Source organism: Ranitomeya variabilis, chromosome 8 (assembly GCF_051348905.1).
Source record: "Ranitomeya variabilis isolate aRanVar5 chromosome 8, aRanVar5.hap1, whole genome shotgun sequence".
Lineage (NCBI taxonomy): Eukaryota > Metazoa > Chordata > Amphibia > Anura > Dendrobatidae > Ranitomeya > Ranitomeya variabilis.
Window position 1 is genome coordinate 204,249,132 of NC_135239.1, and position 19,546 is coordinate 204,268,677.

General features: G+C 46.2%; 2 protein-coding genes across 7 annotated transcripts in view; one reads left to right on the top strand and one right to left on the bottom strand.

Moving 5' to 3' along the window:
• Window positions 1-691: 691 nt before the first annotated feature.
• IHO1 (interactor of HORMAD1 1) lies at window positions 692-19,386 on the bottom strand. Of its 5 annotated transcripts, none has more exons than XM_077276389.1 (8): window positions 19,182-19,386; window positions 14,661-14,725; window positions 13,723-13,882; window positions 11,524-11,684; window positions 11,327-11,375; window positions 11,151-11,238; window positions 10,294-10,397; window positions 692-3,010 (listed from the first exon to the last, which is right to left on the bottom strand). In XM_077276389.1, exons 2-8 carry the CDS (start codon window positions 14,714-14,716, stop codon window positions 1,901-1,903), a joined length of 1,728 nt encoding a protein of 575 aa, XP_077132504.1. In that variant the 5' UTR covers window positions 14,717-14,725; window positions 19,182-19,386; the 3' UTR covers window positions 692-1,900. The 5 variants fall into 5 exon arrangements, with proteins under 5 accessions (XP_077132504.1, XP_077132502.1, XP_077132506.1 ...); XM_077276387.1 differs by lacking the exon at window positions 19,182-19,386 and adding an exon at window positions 17,294-17,366; XM_077276391.1 differs by lacking the exon at window positions 19,182-19,386 and adding an exon at window positions 17,190-17,279.
• The window catches only part of CIMIP7 (ciliary microtubule inner protein 7), a 72,027-nt gene continuing 69,957 nt past the window's right edge, over window positions 17,477-19,546 (top strand). The window contains exon 1 of one of the 2 annotated variants that reach the window (XM_077276394.1): window positions 17,477-17,605. In XM_077276394.1, coding sequence (XP_077132509.1) covers window positions 17,588-17,605 — 18 coding nt within the window. In that variant the 5' untranslated portion in view covers window positions 17,477-17,587. The remainder of the gene's footprint in view (window positions 17,606-19,546) is intronic. The other variant, XM_077276395.1, reaches the window with a different exon arrangement.

Sequence of the window (19,546 nt, forward strand, 5' to 3'; positions counted from 1 at the left end):
CGAGTTATGTGCTTTCTTGAGACCCCACCATACACACAAGATAACACTCCTTAGGTGGCTAGATCTCCCGACTTCCTCGTACAAGACCACTCGGAATTTCTGTGTTTTTTAATGGGGAGAGAGGAGTCTGGCAGAGGATTACAAAAGGATCAGCTCTTTAATTTCTTCTTTTCCCCAGGGAAAAAGTCCATCTTCCATCTGATGTGTATGGGGTCTTTAACACTACACAAGTTTCTGATCTACGTATTTACGCCTTTTAGGGTAGAGTCAGATAACTCGGACGGGGATCGCAACGCAATGCTCGGACTCACCAGCGGCTTTCTCATCTCTAACTTCCTGCCTTTGAGTACATATAACAGGACTCAGGACGTATAATCTGCTGTACAACAGACTGCCTCTCCAACAAACACAGCCTTGAACCTTTATCCAAGTTCACAGTTTCGAAAAAATAAATAAATCTGAATCGTGGGAGGAAACGCTGGTGGGAGACATTGGAATGGATTTATCAAAACTGCGCAAAATACAAACTTTTTTTTGTTGTCATAGCAAACAATGTCATTTTGTCATTTTACCGAAATCTGTTTATTTATTTATTTTTTTTTAAATGAAAGGTGTGTTCTGATTGGTTGCTATAGGTAACAAGCGCAGCTTTTCTGGTTAGATAGTATTAATTAATTAGAACGTTTGTTTACAGATACGAGATTCTCGGCCTGGTCCAGAAAAGGGGATTACTGGGTGAACATGTGAGAAAGTAAAGAAAAATGCCATACTTTTATAAAGATACAGGAAGCTGAGAATTACATTTTTTATTTTTTTTGCCTTTCTTTTATTAATTTATCAAGCAAAACTTTACAATTAAAGCGATGCACGTTTATGTTATCCCACATTACCGTGCAACTGAATTGTCAGGTTTCTATGTCATGTTCTGTCTTCGGGAGCACACTGCTCCCCAGCCTCCTGCAGTCCGGGGGAGCGGTGTGCCGGCCCAAGCTGTGTGGTCTCTGATGCTGCAGGTAGGGGCACATCGGAGGAACATTGAGGCTCACCCGATCCTGTGATCCAGGCAGCTACTGAGCAGCACTTACAAGCTCTATATAAAAGATCTTGCAAACAGGTTCTTTTCCTAGGAGATTGGCTACTGCTGATAAAGTGCAGAGGTGGCCGATAACCTAAGCAACAAGCAGAAAACTATAGAATTCAAAATCTCCCATGTTTCAAGGAACAAAAATAATTTTTAATAAGAAGCAAGCTGCAAAGTTGCTTGTATTTACTTTATAATAACCTTTTAAAGGGCTTGTCCTGGACTTTACAACTTTAACATTGATTGCCTATCCTTAGGATAGGTCATCCATGTCTGATCGGTGGGGCACCCCGATGGATCAGCTGTTCCCGGTGTTGGCTCAGTTATGGAGCTGTACAGCTCAGTTGATTGAATAGTGGCTGCAGCCGGTACTGGAGGTCCACCCCCTATAGCAGTGTTCCCCAACTCCGGTCCTCAAGAGCCACCAACAGGTCATGTTTTCAGAATTTCCTTAGTATTGCACAGATGATTGAATTCTTGCCTGTCTAGGTGATGCAATTATAACCTGTGCAATACTAAGGAAATCCTGAAAACATGACCTGTTGGTGGCTCTTGAGGACCGGAGTTGGGGTACACTGCCCTATAGATTTGAATAGGGGCAGATGGGCTGTACCTGGCTGCGGTCACTACACAGTAAAAGGAGCTGTGTAGTGCTGGCTGACACCGAGAACAGCTGATTGGCGTGGGTGACGGGTGTCGCATCTCCACATATCAGACATTGATCCAAAGAATAAGAAATCAATGTTAAAGTCCCAGGCAACCCTTTAAGTCTATGAAATGAATAAACAAAGTCAAGTTGACTCTGTATTTTTTTCCCATTTAATCGCTATCGTCGCTGCTATCAAAAAACAAAGTGAGAAGATCCTTCTGTCCCTTCTTCTGGGCGGTAAGTGTCGACCTTTCACTGTGTAATGGGCTTGAGGATGGGAACCAGACCATTTTATCTTCTTCGCACTCCGAGCCGGTGTCACGATGCGGATTATCGCCGTCCCACGAGGACGCCTCGCATTGTCCAAGATCCCTCTCCGGTTTGGTAAATCTGCTCCTGTCTACCTCGCTCGCTACTTTTATTTCAGAACGCTCTATTATGTGCTGAGATCTAAGGAGTGAAAATTTCAAGCTATTCTTCTTCTGCGCCTTCCTCAGAGGCGCGGGGGTGACAGCTAAAGAGCCACATTTCTGAGAGTAAAACGTAACGCAATCTTGGGTGGTTTTGACAGGTTCGTTGCCAGGTGCTTGTTTGGGGTTGTCAGCGCCGGTGGTACTCTTCGCTCTATTCTTCTTTGGGCCTCTCCTACGCTTATATGTTTTCGTCCTGTTACTTTTGCCCTTAGATCTGCTTATAATTGGTGGATTTTCCCTCTCATTACGCAGACTTATATTTCTAGGTGAGTTGTCATGGTGAAACGACGTGTCGCTATCATCCTGACATAAATGCTGGAGATTACGTGCAGATGTTACAGCTTTATCATCCATACTTAAAGCATTCTTCCTTCTTCTTTGATCACTGGAAGCTACGAGATCATCTAAAGAATCCCTGGCGGGCGACAAATCGAGGGTTTCTCTAATTTTTGATTCTTTAGCAAGTGTCTTTCCTCGCTGCTGGCTAATTGCGGCACATGTGCAGGGGGCATTGGCCGGTGAAGGAGAAGGCCCGGTGGTTGTAGCCTTCCGCTGGGGTGCGCCATGTTCTTGCACACGTCTGGGGGAGGTCTGCGTAGTTTTGTCTTTTATACCACAGACCGGCTCCGGTTTGTTCTTACGGATTTCGTTTAGTATTCTATCTATCGATGATTGCATGGAATCTGACAACTGCTTACATTTTTCTGACAACTCCAAGTGCTTCTCGCTTTGCTGTAACTTTATCGCATCCGTGGCCATTAAAAGCAGCTGTATGTTCGATTTTATATCTGTCATTTCTGCATCTTTCTACAAAATCAAAGAGAAGGGTTATCCTAAATGACACAGACGCAACAAAAAGACATTTGTTTTGCAAATTGTTCTCCGGGGATGAGAACTTTGTGAGATGAGTGGGGAACGTTGAAAAGGACATTAGTGGTCTAACATGGTTTCGTTCAGGGCTCAGAGAAACATGAACCGATGACAGGACACTAATTCAAGGTGTTATCTGCGTAAATATGCTCAATACTTGTAGGTTTGATAGGGTCAAATTGAATCATAGGGGTTGTACACTACTGGGGTACTGCATGCGTTAGCAAAAGATCTTTACGTACCTCCCAGATCGACGCGGTTCTTCCACTCTCAGCCCTGTGTCCTCTACCGCTTTCCTGACATAAGCAACATCACATGGCCATCGATCGGCTGCAGCCTTTACAATTGTATCCGAGCTGTAGAAATACCGTTATCACCTCTGTACTTACCGTATTTTGCGGACTATAAGAATCAACCCAAATTTTGGGAGTGTAAATAGGAAAAAAAGGTTTTTAATAAAATGGGGGTCCGATTTTACTGGGAGGCGGTGGCGGAGCGAGGTCTTAGGAGGTAGGGCCGCTGCTGCAGGAAGTCGGTAGCGGCGGATGGAGTGAGGTGATGCTGCGGACCCCGGGCTGGGAGGAGGTGGTGTCATTGAGCCGAGATCTCATGTATACAAGCATAACCAACAGCACCAGAGTGTTGGGATGCACGCTCCAAAGTTCAAGGATCCAGGCTGAACAGTACTCACAATTGTAGGAAAAGAAGCAGCATCCGTTCCAGGTGAAAAAAGTGGTATCAAAAGAAGTCTTTATTCTGCCATAGAAACACACAACGTTTCGGCCATACTTGATAAAGGCCAATATGGCCGAAACGTTGTATGTTTCTATGGCAGAATAAAGACTTCTTTTGATACCACTTTTTTCACCTGGAACGGATGCTGCTTCTTTTCCTACAATTGTGAGCCGAGATCTCAATCTGCAGATGTGATGCCTCCGATGACCATTTTCTTGAAGCCCACTGCTGGGAAATCAATGGACTCCGCTCCTGCCTCGGACATTTTCTTGCCCCACTACTGCCATCGCCGGTTTCCGGCAGCAGAGACCCTGCCTCCTGTGATCCCGTTCCACCGCCGCTACTCTCCCCCAGGTAAGCTACATTCAGATAAGACACCCCCATTTTCCTCCAAAATGAGGGGGGAAAAAAGTGCATCTTATAATCCAAAAATACAGTACCTACAGCTCCCCTGCTCTCAGAATTGTCTCCCCCGCTGGTCTCTATATAAAAATAATGTCTCATGACTGCTGCAGTGGCTGCTGATTGGAAGCAGCGGTGACGTGACAATGTTTATGGAAGTAGATGAGCAGAGGACACAGGGCTGAGAGCGGAGGAGCAGTGCCGGTCTTATCCCTGTGTTCTCTGCTCATCTACTTCCATAAACATGCGACATGACCGCTGCATCCAATCATTGGCTGCTGCAGCAGTCATCTGTCAATAGTGATTACAGGAGACCAGCGGGGGACGCACACAGGGCTGAGCGTCCCCAATCCAGCAGGTAAGTGTTTCTACCTCTTTGAATTAATTGTGAAGGCTTTAGCCTTAATTAGCAAACAAGTGATGTTGCTTATGTCAGAAGACTGACGGGGGACACAGAGTCCAGGAGAGAAATATAGATATTTTACCTTTATATAGCACAGCTTTTAATGAGGGCTTGTCCAGTAGTGGATAACCCCTTTAAACAGGCCCATGTATGTTTGACAAATAATTGTATCCCCCCCCTTAATATACTGAATCTATGTTACTATGAATCTAAGTGATCATTAGGCCTCTGTGTTGTCCAATTCCTCTGTTATTTTTACTAAAAATGTAAAAATGACAACCTTGCGTTACCAGTCTGCTACAGAAAGTGTCAGACTGAGCAGGAACACATCCAATTGACGGGCAATGGTAAGGGGGCAGGTGTCAATATGCAGCGCCCCAGAGTCCTGGTCGTTGCAGTACTGTGGCTCCGCCACTAAGGGGAGCCATGGTACGTCTGATGGCACTGAAGGAGTTCCTCTGATCAGGTATCACAGACACCAATACATTTCACAGCCGGGCCTCCAGGGGGAGCTAAGGGTTCTATTCATTAGGCCACTCCTCACATACTGGTAAAACTGGGGGTCAGGCAGGAAGTTAGAGAGAAAGCTGACTGGGTTGGAACCAGGCAACACCTTGTGGCAGAGGGTGTTGTGGGGGAAGATTCGGTAGGGCCCCTGTCAGGGGTGGGATCCTGACAGAGGCTTGGCAACTGGACAGACCGTAACGGGACCGTGCCTGCTCAGTATAGCGGCGGTGCCCAAGAAAGGAATAGAAGCGAGATATATTGTGCTGAGTGAGAAACGAGATCAAAGCAAGAAGGAGAATACCAGTAGGGGTCGTGCTGTAAGACCGAGGCAACATCCTACTGAGGCGCAAACTACCGGTGGCCAGAACGCCGAGGAAGTATTTCTATATACAGCTTCAGGCAATACTTCAAACCTACGGCAGGACAGTCAGTCTCAGGCGGGCTGTCTCACCTAAATCACCTATGCAGTCTTGGGGGGCAACTTGTGGAGAGGGGCGACTCTAGGGTCCCGGAAGAGCTCCGAGCCTACCCTTCATACGGGTGCCGTCCTAACCGTAACATCAGGGAGGGACGGAGGATTAGCAGAACATCATCTAATCGAGTTGTGAGGGAACTTAAGAAACAGACACAACAGTTGTGGGGACTTTCCGTAAGCACAGCAGGGGAGGACCACAACACATAGCGCTAGCAGGAAGGCACAGATTTCCACCTGCAAAGAGAACTCTGGAGGTGCCATCGGACCGGCCGGACTTGCGCAGCCTGGTGAACCGTATTCCGGACTGAGGACCCAGAGATCTTCAGTAAAGAGGTAAAGAGACTGCAACCTGGTGTCCTCGTTATTTACTGCGACCGGCACTTACAACTACACCATCATTCACCATTCTTTCACCGGACGTCCCCCTGACAGGCAGGGCCACGGACCGGGCCTAGCCACCGTGACAACCCCCAGAACAGAGACTCTGAGGCCCGGTACCGGGTACCCCTCGGCCCTGCGGCGGTGGGGGCGCTCCATTTTTGGCGTCACGAACAGGATCTACTTAAGCCTGAAGACTCAGGTCATGTGTGCCTTGGAACTGTGATTTATTGTGCTTGGACTGTACTTTATTGCAAGGACTGTGCTGCGCCATTTACCGCCAAAATCCGCCGCCATTACAGCGCTGAGGAGAGCGCGGGAGAAGAAGAAGGGCGTGGAGTAGGCGTAGACAAGCTGGGAAGCGCGAAAGACAATGACCGCCCAGTCTAAATATTGCTGTGTCCTGAGGACGTGTCCGTCAGCAGTCGAGACCCGCCTCCTGATTTTCTATGCTGGGCGGAAACCGAAGAAACGAAACTATGACTCAGATGAGGTGGAACTGGAGACCAGGGAAGGCCTGCAGAAAAGAATGGCCCCGCATCGACCCCCGTCACCAGCGGATTATTCCGATATGCCCCCGCTGGAAGATTTGGATCCTTGGGAGCTGCCGATGGGGCATCCCGTGCCTGAATGGTCTCCGGTTCGTACGCCTTCCGCAGGAGAGGAGAGCGGCGCCGGAGGAGCTACCGTGAGTGAAGGTACCCAATGCCGCGACTCCCGGGGAGGCCACCTCACCTCTGCACGCGACCCGGCCACTGCTGCGACCAGTGGCGCCCCGATGTCCCCGCCGTCTGGCACCAATGCACCGGGGGGGCATGACCTCGGGCCCTTCCCCTGGGGGGAATATCGGAACCACCTGATCGCGGAGTTCCAGCGAGAAGTGGAGCGGGAGGCGCGAGGTGAGCTGCTAGAGGGCTCCCTGCCGAAGTGGGGCGTCGTGATTGTTTACCTGCCCCAGACAGGAAAGGGCTTCGTGCAGGAGATCGGGACAGCCCTGAGAGTCCGCATTACCCGGGACGAAGTGGAGCCCTGCCTGTGTGGAGACGGCGCCAAGTCCTTCCTGAAGCCGGGGGATGTGGTCACGTATCGCCGGCACCTAAAGGAGAGCAGCTGGTGGGCCCGGGATATGCAGCGCTGCACCGCCGTTCTGGCGGTATCCCGAACCGAGGGGGAGGAGCTCGCCGCTGAAGCCGCTGCTGCCACCGCCGCTGCAGCCAGCATTATCCATCGACCCACACAGACCCTCATTGCAGCGCACGACCTGGTCGTGCAGAAGATCCGAACCCACGGGGTGCACCTGGCCGCGGGAGTGAACTTGGAGTTCGACCAGCCTGGGCCGCAGAGGGCCCCCTGCCAGGTGAAGCCTCGGTGGGGGCTACCGAAAAATGAGTAAGATATTACTACTTCATGACATGTAAATAGTTACTGTTCTGCTACGTTGCTGCTAAACCCGTTCAGGGTTAACTTTTAAAGGGATCCCCTTGTTGACCCGGGATCCCTATTGTTTCTTATTTTTTGTTTATTTTCTATGTTCTTTCCTCATTATTAAGAACTGCCGCAATCATGAACAGTGCATGATACAAACTGCTTGTAAATAGTTTGCACCCTCTTAAAGGTGCTCCCTACTGGTTTTACTTAAAGAAGGACTCTTTGCGAAGATACCGCACCGGAGCCTTTGCTGAGTATGGACTGGTAGCTTGAGAAGACGCGCTACCTCATAGAGACTTGATCCCCTCTTAAAGGGGATGTTCACCTGTGTACTTACGAGTAATACTGCCTTAAAACAGTAAAGTGATAATGATGTCTTAAAAGAGAAAGTTAATGATGCTGCTGATATGTACAAGATATATGCAACTAACTCGTTGAAAGAAAGAAGTGTTTAATAATGTGTTCTGAGATAAAGTAATTATTGGAAAGGTGCAGTAGACCCGTAGGGGTAGACATGAAGTCCTGCATAAGTGAAAGTTAGAAGAAAGATGCAGCAGACCCGTAGGGGTAGACATAGCGTCCTGCATACATGTTAGTAAGAAAAGTAATGATGGAAGTTTAATGTTTGATAATGTTGATAGAAAAAATGAGGACAGAAAGTGAACCCGTAGGGGTTAGTGGCGAGTCCTCCTTAGAGCCATATAGAGATGGCTCAGTGATTTTGAACTGAAAGAAAAATATGTTCTATACTGTGTATAGTTGTGGAAGGACAGTAGGCTCGGGCAGAAAGGAGCGGTCCTGTAATAGAAAGGAGAGGCAGTAGGTCTGGAGCCGTTAGGACAGGCGGTCCTGCAGATTTAAAGAAGGAGAATGCATAAAGTTAATTGCCTTATAATGTGTTATAAGAAGGTCTTTAGTGGATTCAGAGTGTACATCCTTAAAGGCAATGTTAAATTATTGTTCAACAATTTTGCACTAAGTAGAATACCCGGTTGGGTAACAGGAGTTGTTTATAGCCTGTAATTTATAATATTTAACTATGTTTGTAACGTTCAAGTGTCCTCACCTCCCATAAAGGGAAGCTCTGTTCAAATATGCTTATTGTTATTGCACTCAACAAAAATTGTATGTCTTTTTGCTAACCTGTATTGTTGTTTTCTTCCCAGTCCAGGAGTACTGGATTTAACCGGGGGGGGAGTGCAGCGCCCCAGAGTCCTGGTCGTTGCAGTACTGTGGCTCCGCCACTAAGGGGAGCCATGGTACGTCTGATGGCACTGAAGGAGTTCATCTGACCAGGTATCACAGACACCAATACATTTCACAGCCGGGCCTCCAGGGGGAGCTAAGGGTTCTATTCATTAGGCCACTCCTCACATACTGGTAAAACTGGGGGTCAGGCAGGAAGTTAGGGAGAAAGCTGACTGGGTTGGAACCAGGCAACACCTTGTGGCAGAGGGTGTTGTGGGGGAAGATTCGGTAGGGCCCCTGTCAGCGGTGGGATCCTGACAGAGGCTTGGCAACTGGACAGAACGTAACGGGACCGTGCCTGCTCAGTATAGCGGCGGTGCCCAAGAAAGGAATAGAAGCGAGATATATTGTGCTGAGTGAGAAACGAGATCAAAGCAAGAAGGAGAATACCAGTAGGAGTCGTGCTGTAAGACCGAGGCAACATCCTACTGAGGCGCAAACTACCGGTGGCCGGAACGCCGAGGAAGTATTTCTATATACAGCTTCAGGCAATACTTCAAACCTACGGCAGGACAGTCAGTCTCAGGCGGGCTGTCTCACCTAAATCACCTATGCAGTCTTGGGGGGCAACTTGTGGAGAGGGGCGACTCTAGGGTCCCGGAAGAGCTCCGAGCCTACCCGTCATACGGGTGCCGTCCTAACCGTAACATCAGGGAGGGACGGAGGATTAGCAGAACATCATCTAATCGAGTTGTGAGGGAACTTAAGAAACAGACACAACAGTTGTGGGGACTTTCCGTAAGCACAGCAGGGAAAGACCACAACACATAGCGCTAGCAGGAAGGCACAGATTTCCACCTGCAAAGAGAACTCTGGAGGTGCCATCGGACCGGCCGGACTTGCGCAGCCTGGTGAACCGTATTCCGGACTGAGGACCCAGAGATCTTCAGTAAAGAGGTAAAGAGACTGCAACCTGGTGTCCTCGTTATTTACTGCGACCGGCACTTACAACTACACCATCATTCACCATTCTTTCACCGGACGTCCCCCTGACAGGCAGGGCCACGGACCGGGCCTAGCCACCGTGACAACCCCCAGAACAGAGACTCTGAGGCCCGGTACCGGGTACCCCTCGGCCCTGCGGCGGTGGGGGCGCTCCATTTTTATATATAAACATTTCCAAGATGAAATGTATTTCACTAGAATCCGCAGATTCTAGGAGATTCTAAACTAATTAATTTGGGTGTGATTCACAAAATAATGTTTTAGACCCATGTAATTTAAAAATGGTTATGTTTTTTGTTACCAAATAAAAAAGATTGATTAATATATTGATGTACTATTGGTGTTTTTTGACTCAATGTTCTCCTGTAAAATAGTTTATTGATGAGTATTATACCTGCATGGGTACAGTATAAATATCTGGTGCCCTACAGAATGAAATAATTGGAATCTCATCAGAGAAGGGGGCTGGCTTTGCCATTGAAATCAGCCATTCATCCCCCTTCATCATGTGCAGACGCAAGGAGGGACAGACTGGCTGATCTGTAAAAATGAAAGTATATTCCTAAAATGTATTCATTTAAATTTTAGCACTTTTTTTGTACTTAGAAAATCTATGTAACTTTTTATGTAGAGTATATCTATGGTGCTCGCAGATTTATGCAGCAGTCTCATCATATAACATGAACATGTCCGACTCACAAGCAGGATTTTCTTTTCCAAGGCCAATATTGCTTGTTCCAGATCAGATTTCAGAGGCATTACTTTTAACACCGATTCGTGATAAAATGACATTTTTTCCTGCACTGAAATAAATAATCTAGTGTTATTTTATATTTTTATTATTTATGTTGTTCTGCCGCAACGGATGAGACAAACACATTTTTAATATACCGTATATTTATAAATATATATAAATTAAAAAAAAACTTTAAATCTTAATCATTTATCAAAATGTAAACAGCAAATTCTAAAAAAAAAAATGAAAAAGCATATTTGGTATCGCTGCATGTTTAATTCTCTGAACTAATAAAGTATCAAAACATTTATCCCATATAATGAATGAAAAATCAAAATGAAAGAATTGCTGTTTTTTGGTCACATCACTACAAAAAAGAGAATAAGATGGAAATGAGAAAATCGCATGGACTCCATAATGACGATAATAAAAACCACAAAACTAAAAAAAACAAGTCCTAATGCAACTCTATTGGTAGAAAAATAAGCTCTCAAAATATGCCAATATTTTGCTTTAAGTGCAACAGAAAAAAACACTATATAAATTTGGCAGCAAAATAGCTGTACTGACCCGTAAAATAAAGTTACAGGTTTATTTTTATCCTAACGTAAACGTTGTAAAAACATAATAAAAAAAAGATAAATGGCTGCAGCTCAAATGGATTAAACATTTCTACATTTTTTTTTTAAATTACATGTGAACAACCTTTGTAACTTCTATTGACCCTTAGGTGTCACTATCCTTGCCATAATCAGCTGATAGTGATTCCCAGGACTTTTGCGCCCTCTCTTGGTAAAACTAAAAAGGAAATAAAACTCACGAGCTTTAGAAACGCCATTAATGCTTTCCAGTATAGATTGACATCTTAAATTTGTATTTTCCTCTATATTGAAAAATGGTCCTTTCAGCTGGAAAAAGGACAAAATGGAGAATTCAATTGTCTAGTTTCATGTAATTATTTATATGGTCCTTATAGTATTTATAATAATTCCTCACCTCCTGCAAAGTCCCTTGAATGCTGCAAATCAGCTGATGTAACTGCTCGCTAAGAAAAATAAAAAGAAGACGTGAATCAACTTTCCGTCTTCACACAGAATTTTTGCTATTTATCTTTTGCTCCGCGTTCCTCTGACACAGGGCAGTGTTCATACGTGTATTTATATCACGCATTTTTCCATGATTCTGTAACGAACCTTTCATACTTTTCTTTTGCTCGTTTCTTGCTTTCCTCAAACTGTTCAATAATATCTTTTGGTTTTGACAGTCCGAAAGAATGGAATGTGTTCCTGTCTTTGGGGTCGTTGCTGCACAAAGGAGGTTTCGCCTGATATTTCTGATATATACTTGGTTCACTCTGTGATAAATATTAAGTTAGTGCAATACTGAAAGTGTGAGATTAAGAGGTATCACAAATAACATGCAAACCCATTTTAGGACACCATATAATTAATAATATATAATATATAAACAGTGAAAGGGATATTCATTACTAATCCTGTACTGATCCTGAGTTACATCCTGTATTATCCCCCAGAGCTGCACTCACTATTCTGCTGGTGCAGTCACTGTGTACATACATTACATTACTGATCCTGAGTTACATCCTGTATTATCCCCCAGAGCTGCACTCACTATTCTGCTGGTGCAGTCACTGTGTACATACATTACTGATCCTGAGTTACATCCTGTATTATACCCCAGAGCTGCGCTCACTAGTCTGCTGGTGCAGTCACTGTGTACGTACATTACTGATCCTGAGTTACATCCTGTATTATACCCCAGAGCTGCACTCACTTTTCTGCTGGTGCAGTCACTGTGTACATACATTACATTACTGATCCTGAGTTACATCCTGTATTATACCCCAGAGCTGCACTCACTATTCTGCTGGTGCAGTCACTGTGTACATACATTGCATTACTGATCCTGAGTTACATCCTGTATTATACCCCAGAGCTGCCCTCACTATTCTGCTGGTGCAGTCACTGTGTACATACATTACATTACTGATCCTGAGTTTCATCCTGTATTATACTCCAGGGCTGCACTCACTATTCTGCTGGTGCAGTCACTGTGTACATACATTACATTACTGATCCTGAGTTACATCCTGTATTATACCCCAGAGCTGCCCTCACTATTCTGCTGGTGTAGACACTGTGTACATACATTACATTACTGATCCTTAGTTACATCCTGTATTATACCCCAGAGCTGCACTCACTATTCTGCTGGTGCAGTCACTGTGTACATACATTACATTACTGACCCTGAGTTACATCCTGTATTATACTCCAGAGCTGCACTCACTATTCTGCTGGTGCAGTCACTGTGTACATACATTAATGATCCTGAGTTACTTCCTGTATTATACCCCAGAGCTGCACTCACTATTCTGCTGGTGCAGTCACTGTATACATACATTACATTACTGATCCTGAGTTACATCCTGTATTATACCCCAGAGCTGTACTCACTATTCTGCTGGTGCAGTCACTGTGTACATTACATTACTGATCCTGAGTTACATCCTGTATTATACTCCAGAGCTGCACTCACTATTCTGCTGGTGCAGTCACTGTATACATACATTAATGATCCTGAGTTACATCCTGTATTATTCTCCAGAGCTGCACTCACTATTCTGCTGGTGCAGTCGCTTTGACCTACATTCATAGGGTGTACGTTGGAGTTTCCATTATTAAATTGTATGGATTAATGCAATGTTTGATTTCAGTCTCATTACTGTAGGAAATTGATGAATTGAGTACTTTCACATTGTTGTGCAGCACTGACTGTATTATTCCTGCTTATCAAATGCTTTTTATTCCTATAGAGACCTCCAGATGGCGCTGTGTCTCTGGATATATAGTGTGTACGGTCGCTTTGAGCTTTGTTCCTGATTGATATATATATATAAGATGATTATAAGATCATCCGTCATCATTTTACGTTGTTTCTATATATAGCAAGTACTTAAAGGGGACCTGTCACTTGCCATAAATTTGACTTATTTTTACCTGGTGTAAATGTTGCTGCGCTCCTGAATCCAGAGTTGTTTTTCTTTCATTCCTGCCCCTCTTTATGTCCCCCTCTTCCTTGCATATAAAGAAGAGTGGGCGTGGTCCTCATCTCTTCCCTGTGAACCACGCCCCCTTGGCTTAGAAGACTAGACTTCCATACAATGAAGATGGGGCCATATCTCAGGAACGGAGAGGAGTAGGAACAAAATATAAACATTGTCGAATTCGGGAGAATAGCGGCATTTACACCAGGTAAAATAATTTACATATTAAAGGCAAGTGACAGATCCCCTTTAATTTTCCTTAAAGCAAGCACTGTCTGTCCGCATTATACATGCATCCCTCACTCCACAGATTGACATTACTTACATCTTGGGAATTTTGATTGGAGTTTTTCTGATATTTTGCGTAATCCGTGGACCCCTGCTGAGAGCCATCAGGACAAAACTGCGAACTGAAGAGGAACTGGGAATCGCTGAGGCTGGAATGGTCGCTCTGCGCAGTATTCCGGTTTGCAGATTTGTTGATCCTGTATTGATCCATGATGTGTGAATTAATGTTTATTATGATATTCTTATGCCAGCTGTCCCAAAGGTGCCATACTAGGCCCAAAAGTGGCAGGGCATCCTGTAGTATAGCACACATATGTGCAAATGTTGCAATTTTGGTCCCATAATTAGGACCTGTCACTTGCCATAATTTTTTTGCATGGTATAAAGGCTGCTGTTCTCCTGAGTCCTGTGTTTTTTTATTTTGTTCCTGCGCCTCACCGTTCCGGAGATATGGCCTCGTCTTTCCTGTATATAAATCTGTTCTTGTTAACCAAATGGGTGTGATCCTCAACTAATCACTGTGGGCGTGTTCAATAGAACCACACCTAGTTGGCTAAAACTCTAGATTTATAGACAGAGAAGAAGGGGGCATATCTCAGGAATGGAGAGGCACAGATACGCAAGAAAAACAACGTCGGATTCAGTGGAATAGCGGAATTTGGACCAGATACAAAAATGACATATTTATGGCAAGTGACAGGTTCCCTTTAAGGCAAAATCAGGCTTAAAGTAAAAAAAATAAATGAGGACAATGATGTGTCCTTTCCATCTGTTCCGAACAGATGTGACAAAAAGTGGCCTTGGCATGTGAACCTGGAATCGCTCATTTCAGCAGAGAATAATGTGACGGCCGCCTGTAGAAACAAGCAAACCCATGAGGCCTGCGAGATACAATACTGTTTATTTCCATGAATTAAACCTGATTCAGTAGCTGCTAGAAACAAATAACATTCTAAATACAGGAACGCCCCTCACCCGGCTCCCGGAGGAACGCTGAACATGTCTTTGATGTTCCACACATTGAGATTCATTTTTTAAGCCTGGAGGAAAAGAAAACAAAGAAGAAAAATGTGGTGAAAAATACACAAACAATGCCCACCTTCCACACACACACCCACTGCCCATCAGCACCCACGGACACCCACTGCCCGTCAGCACCCGTGGACACCCACTGCCCATCAGCACCCGCAGACACCCACTGCCCGTCAGCACCCGCAGACACCCACTGCCCATCAGCACCCACAGACACCCACTGCCCATCAGTACCCGCGGACACCCACTGCCCGTCAGCACCCGTGGACACCCACTGTCCATCAGCACCCGCAGACACCCAATGCCCGTCAGCATCCGTGGACACCCACTGCCCGTCAGCACCCGCAGACACCCACTACCCATCAGCACCCGCAGACACCCACTGCTCATCAGCACCCACAGACACCCACTGCCCATCAGTACCCGCGGACACCCACTGCCCGTCAGCACCCACAGACACCCACTGCCCATCAGTACCCGCAGACACCCACTGCCCATCAGCACCTGCAGACACCTACTGCCCGTCAGCACCCGCGGACACCCACTGCCCGTCAGCACCCACGGACACCCACTGCCCATCAGCAGCCGCGGACTCCATCTGCCCATCAGCATCCGCGGACACCCACTGCCCATCAGCACTCGCGGACACCCACTGCCCATCAGCACCCGCGGACACCCACTGCCCGTCAACACCCACGGACACCCACTGCCCATCAGCACCCACGGACATCCTCTGCCCGTCAGCACCCGCAGACACCCACTGCCCGTCAGCACCCGCGGACACCCACTGCCCATCAGAACCCGCAGACACCCACTGCCCATCAGCACCCGCAGACACCCAATTCCCATCAGCACCCGCAGACACCCACTGCCCATCAGCACCCGCAGACACCCACTGCCCATCAGCACCCGCGGACACCCACTGCCCATCAGCACCCGCAGACACCCACTGCCCGTCAGCACCCGTGTACACCCACTGCCCATCAGCACCCGCGTACACCCACTGCCCATCAGCACCCGTGGACACCCACTGCCCATCAGCACCCTCGGACACCCACTGCCCATCAGCACCCGTGGACACCGACTGCCCATCAGCACTCTTGGACACCTGCTGAGTAATAGAACATATTCGACAGTCACTACAATAGACAATTTCTAATAATCTGTCTGTAAATAAGATTCAGATAATCGTCACAGAGATGAGCAGCGACATAGACGCCTCCTATCTCCCCAGAAGATCGGGGCTGCCACAGAACAGTTTTATAGCAACTTCCTGTTCCTGTGCCAAACATTGATTGTTCATGTAGGACCACCAATTTAACAAGAGGTTCTTCAGCAGCTGCAGTGTGTAATAAACACTTCTGTGGCTCAGATGCTGCAGAATATCACAATGCACCCCAGTTGCTGAAGAACTTCCATACAAGGTTCAGCTCCTGCAGAACATCATAATACACCTCAGCTGCTGCAGAACCCCATAATACACCTCAGCTCCAGCAGAACCTCATAATACACCTCAGCTGCTGAAGAACATCATACTACACCTCCGCTGCTGCAGAACCTCATAATACACCTCAGCTGCTGCAGAACCTCATAATACACCTCAGCTGCTGCAGAACCTCTTAATACACCTCAGCTGTTGCAGAACTTCAATACATGCCTCAGGTGCTGCAAAACCTCATAATACATCTCAGCTGTTGCAGAACCTCAATACAAACCTCAGCTGCTGCAGAACTCAATAGTACACCTCAACTGCTACATGTTCTGCAGCAGCTGAGGTGTGTATTCAGGTGTATATATTGAGGTTCTGCAGCAGATGGGGTGTACTGTGATGTTCTTCAGCAGGTGAGATCTGTATTATGATGTTCTGCAGCAGGTGAGATCTGTATTATGATGTTGTGCAGCAGCTGAGGTGTATTATGAGGTTCTGCAGCAGCTGTGATCTGTATTATGAGGTTCTACAGCAGCTGAGTTCTGCATTATGATGTTATTCAGCAGCTGAGAACTTTTATCTATGAGGTTCACCAGCGGATGAGGTGTGTATTATGATGTTCTGCAGCAGCTGAGGTGTGGATTATGATGTTCTGCAGCAGCTGAGGTGTATTATGATGTTCTGCAGCAGCTGAGGTGTATTATGAGGTTTTTCAGCAGCTGAGGCATGTAATATCATGTTCTGCAGCAGCTGAGGTATGGATTATGATGTTCTGCAGCATCTGAGGTGTATTACGAGGTTCTGCAGCAGCTGAGGTGTATTATGAGGTTCTGCAGCAGCTGAGGCGAGTAATATGATGTTCAGCAGCAGCTGAGGTGTATTATGAGGTTCTGCAGCAGCTGAGCTGTATTATGAGGTTCTGCAGCAGCTAAGGTGTATTTTGATGTTCTACAACAAGAGTCTACGAGGTAAAATTACCACTAAAGGGAAGCCAAGAACCAGGCCCTGACACAATGGCTGACTATTGGGCTGTTTTACATTACACATGTTCTTTCTGTGAGAGAAACATCCTCTATATCTTTCCTCATTCTTCTATCCTCAGGACAGAGGTTCAGTAATGGCCGCCCTTCTCCTCCCAGCAACTCACAGGTAGTGACACCAGGAGACGCTACATTCACTACTGACAGACATTTCCTGAACTGAGTGCACTGAGGGAAAACTAGGTCGGCCTCTACAGCCAATTAGATCCCATCTTACAATTTCTACCCTTCATTTTCACAATGAAAGCTGCAATCTGATTGGGCTATACCATCATTCTGCTTTTTAAACACGAGCCTCCACCTAAAATGGCTGCCAATCCTTTTTTTTTTTTTTTTACCTCAAAGTCCAGACGGCCATCGTATGTGACAGGTTATTAGAGGAGATCTATGGTAATAGCATCATGATTTATTTCTGTGAGGTAAATAATTGTCTAAAGAAGATACTAGATATTATAATGTAATATTATAGCTATCCTTGCTCCACAGGAATAAGTTTCTGATCAGTGGGGTCCAATTGCTAGAATGCTTGTGGCTGCCTTCGTTATGGGACTGGCAGAATTCATGAAGTATACTCTATTATCTTAGAGAAAGCATGGAGCAGTGGTGAGAATTTGAAGGACATTTCCGAGCCATGTTGTCGGCAGTCGGACCCCCAGTGATCAGAAGCATATCACCTGTTCTGTGATCACCACTTTCAATATTGGAAACGAAATTAACAGAACACAAAGCTGCTGTGAAATCAGGAGTCTGTGGGCGGCTGCGATGTCACTGGCGGATTCCTGTCAGGAACGTGGAGAGATCACATGTGTCAGTCAGAAAACTGCTGCGACATGGCAAGAAATGTCACCCAGGTGATCTGCTATCAGCTAATAATCACTGGTGACAAAATGACAACCAACTACATAATCCCTAACTACATGAACCGTGCCTATAAGACCCCTGACTACATGAAGCCTGACTACTTGACGCCTGACCCCTGACTACATGACCCCTGACTACAAGACCCCTGACTACATGACCCCTGACTACATGATCCCTGACTACATGATCCCTGACTACAAGACCCCTGAATACATGACCCCTGACTACATGATCCCTGACAACAAGACCCCTGAATACATGACCCCTAAATACAAGACCCCTGGCTACATGAAGCCTGACTACATGACGCCTGACTGCCTGACCACATGACCCCTGACTACATGACCCCTGACTACAAGACCCCTGAATACAAGACCCCTGACTACATGAAGCATGACTACATGACGCCTGACTGCCTGACCCCTGACTACATGACCCCTGACTACAAAATCTCTGACTACATGACCCCTGACTACAAGACCCCTGATTACATGATCCCTGACTACAAAATCTCTGACTACACGACCACTGACTACATGACCTTTGACTACATGACCCCTGACTACAAGACCCCTAACTACATGACCCCTGACTACATGACCTCTACATGACTTCTGACTACATGACTTCTGACAACATGACCCCTGGCTGTATGACCTCTGACTACATGACCCCTGACTACATGACCCCTAACTAGTTGACCTCAGACTTTATGACCCCTGACTACAAGACCCCTGACTACGTTACCCCTGACTACATGACCCTGACTACATGACCCCTAACTACATGACCTCAGACTATATGACCCTTGACTACATGACCCCTGACTACAAGACCCCTGACTACATGACCCCTGACTACATGACCCCTGACTACATGACCCCTGACTACTTGACCTCAGGCTACATGACCCCTGACTACATGACCCCTGACTACGTTACCTCTGACTACATGACTAGTAGATCTATGACTCTGGCTGTATCACTGATGAGTAGGTACATAATGACCCATGTACGTGCCCATCTCTCTGACAACTGATGAATTCCAGCTCTTCAGGTGTGTGACTGCCGGGTGTCGACCATGATTAGTGCAGACGATGCAGATAAAACCATTTTCTTGTAAGATGAACCTTACCTTCCGCTCGTCACTTATCGCTCATCTTCCCCGTGTTGGAGACATTAAATATGAATATCCGTCCTCAGAGCCGTGCGCTCCATCCACTGCTTCTTTTTATGTGAAGATCTCACATGTCACATATTCCTCAAAGCTTCTTCCTTAGATAGATAATTACAAGGAATATTTAATGCACTTATCTTCTCTCGGTAATCATCATATCAATGCTCCGAGCCGACAAAAGCATGAAATATACATTGGATCAAAGTCAGAGAGATGGGAACAGCGCAGAGTGGTCTATTACTGTATAATGGGTGTGTTGTAATGGGGTTTTATTGTATGTAAATTTCTGGATATAATAAGTCTGGGGCCTTATAGCGAAGCAC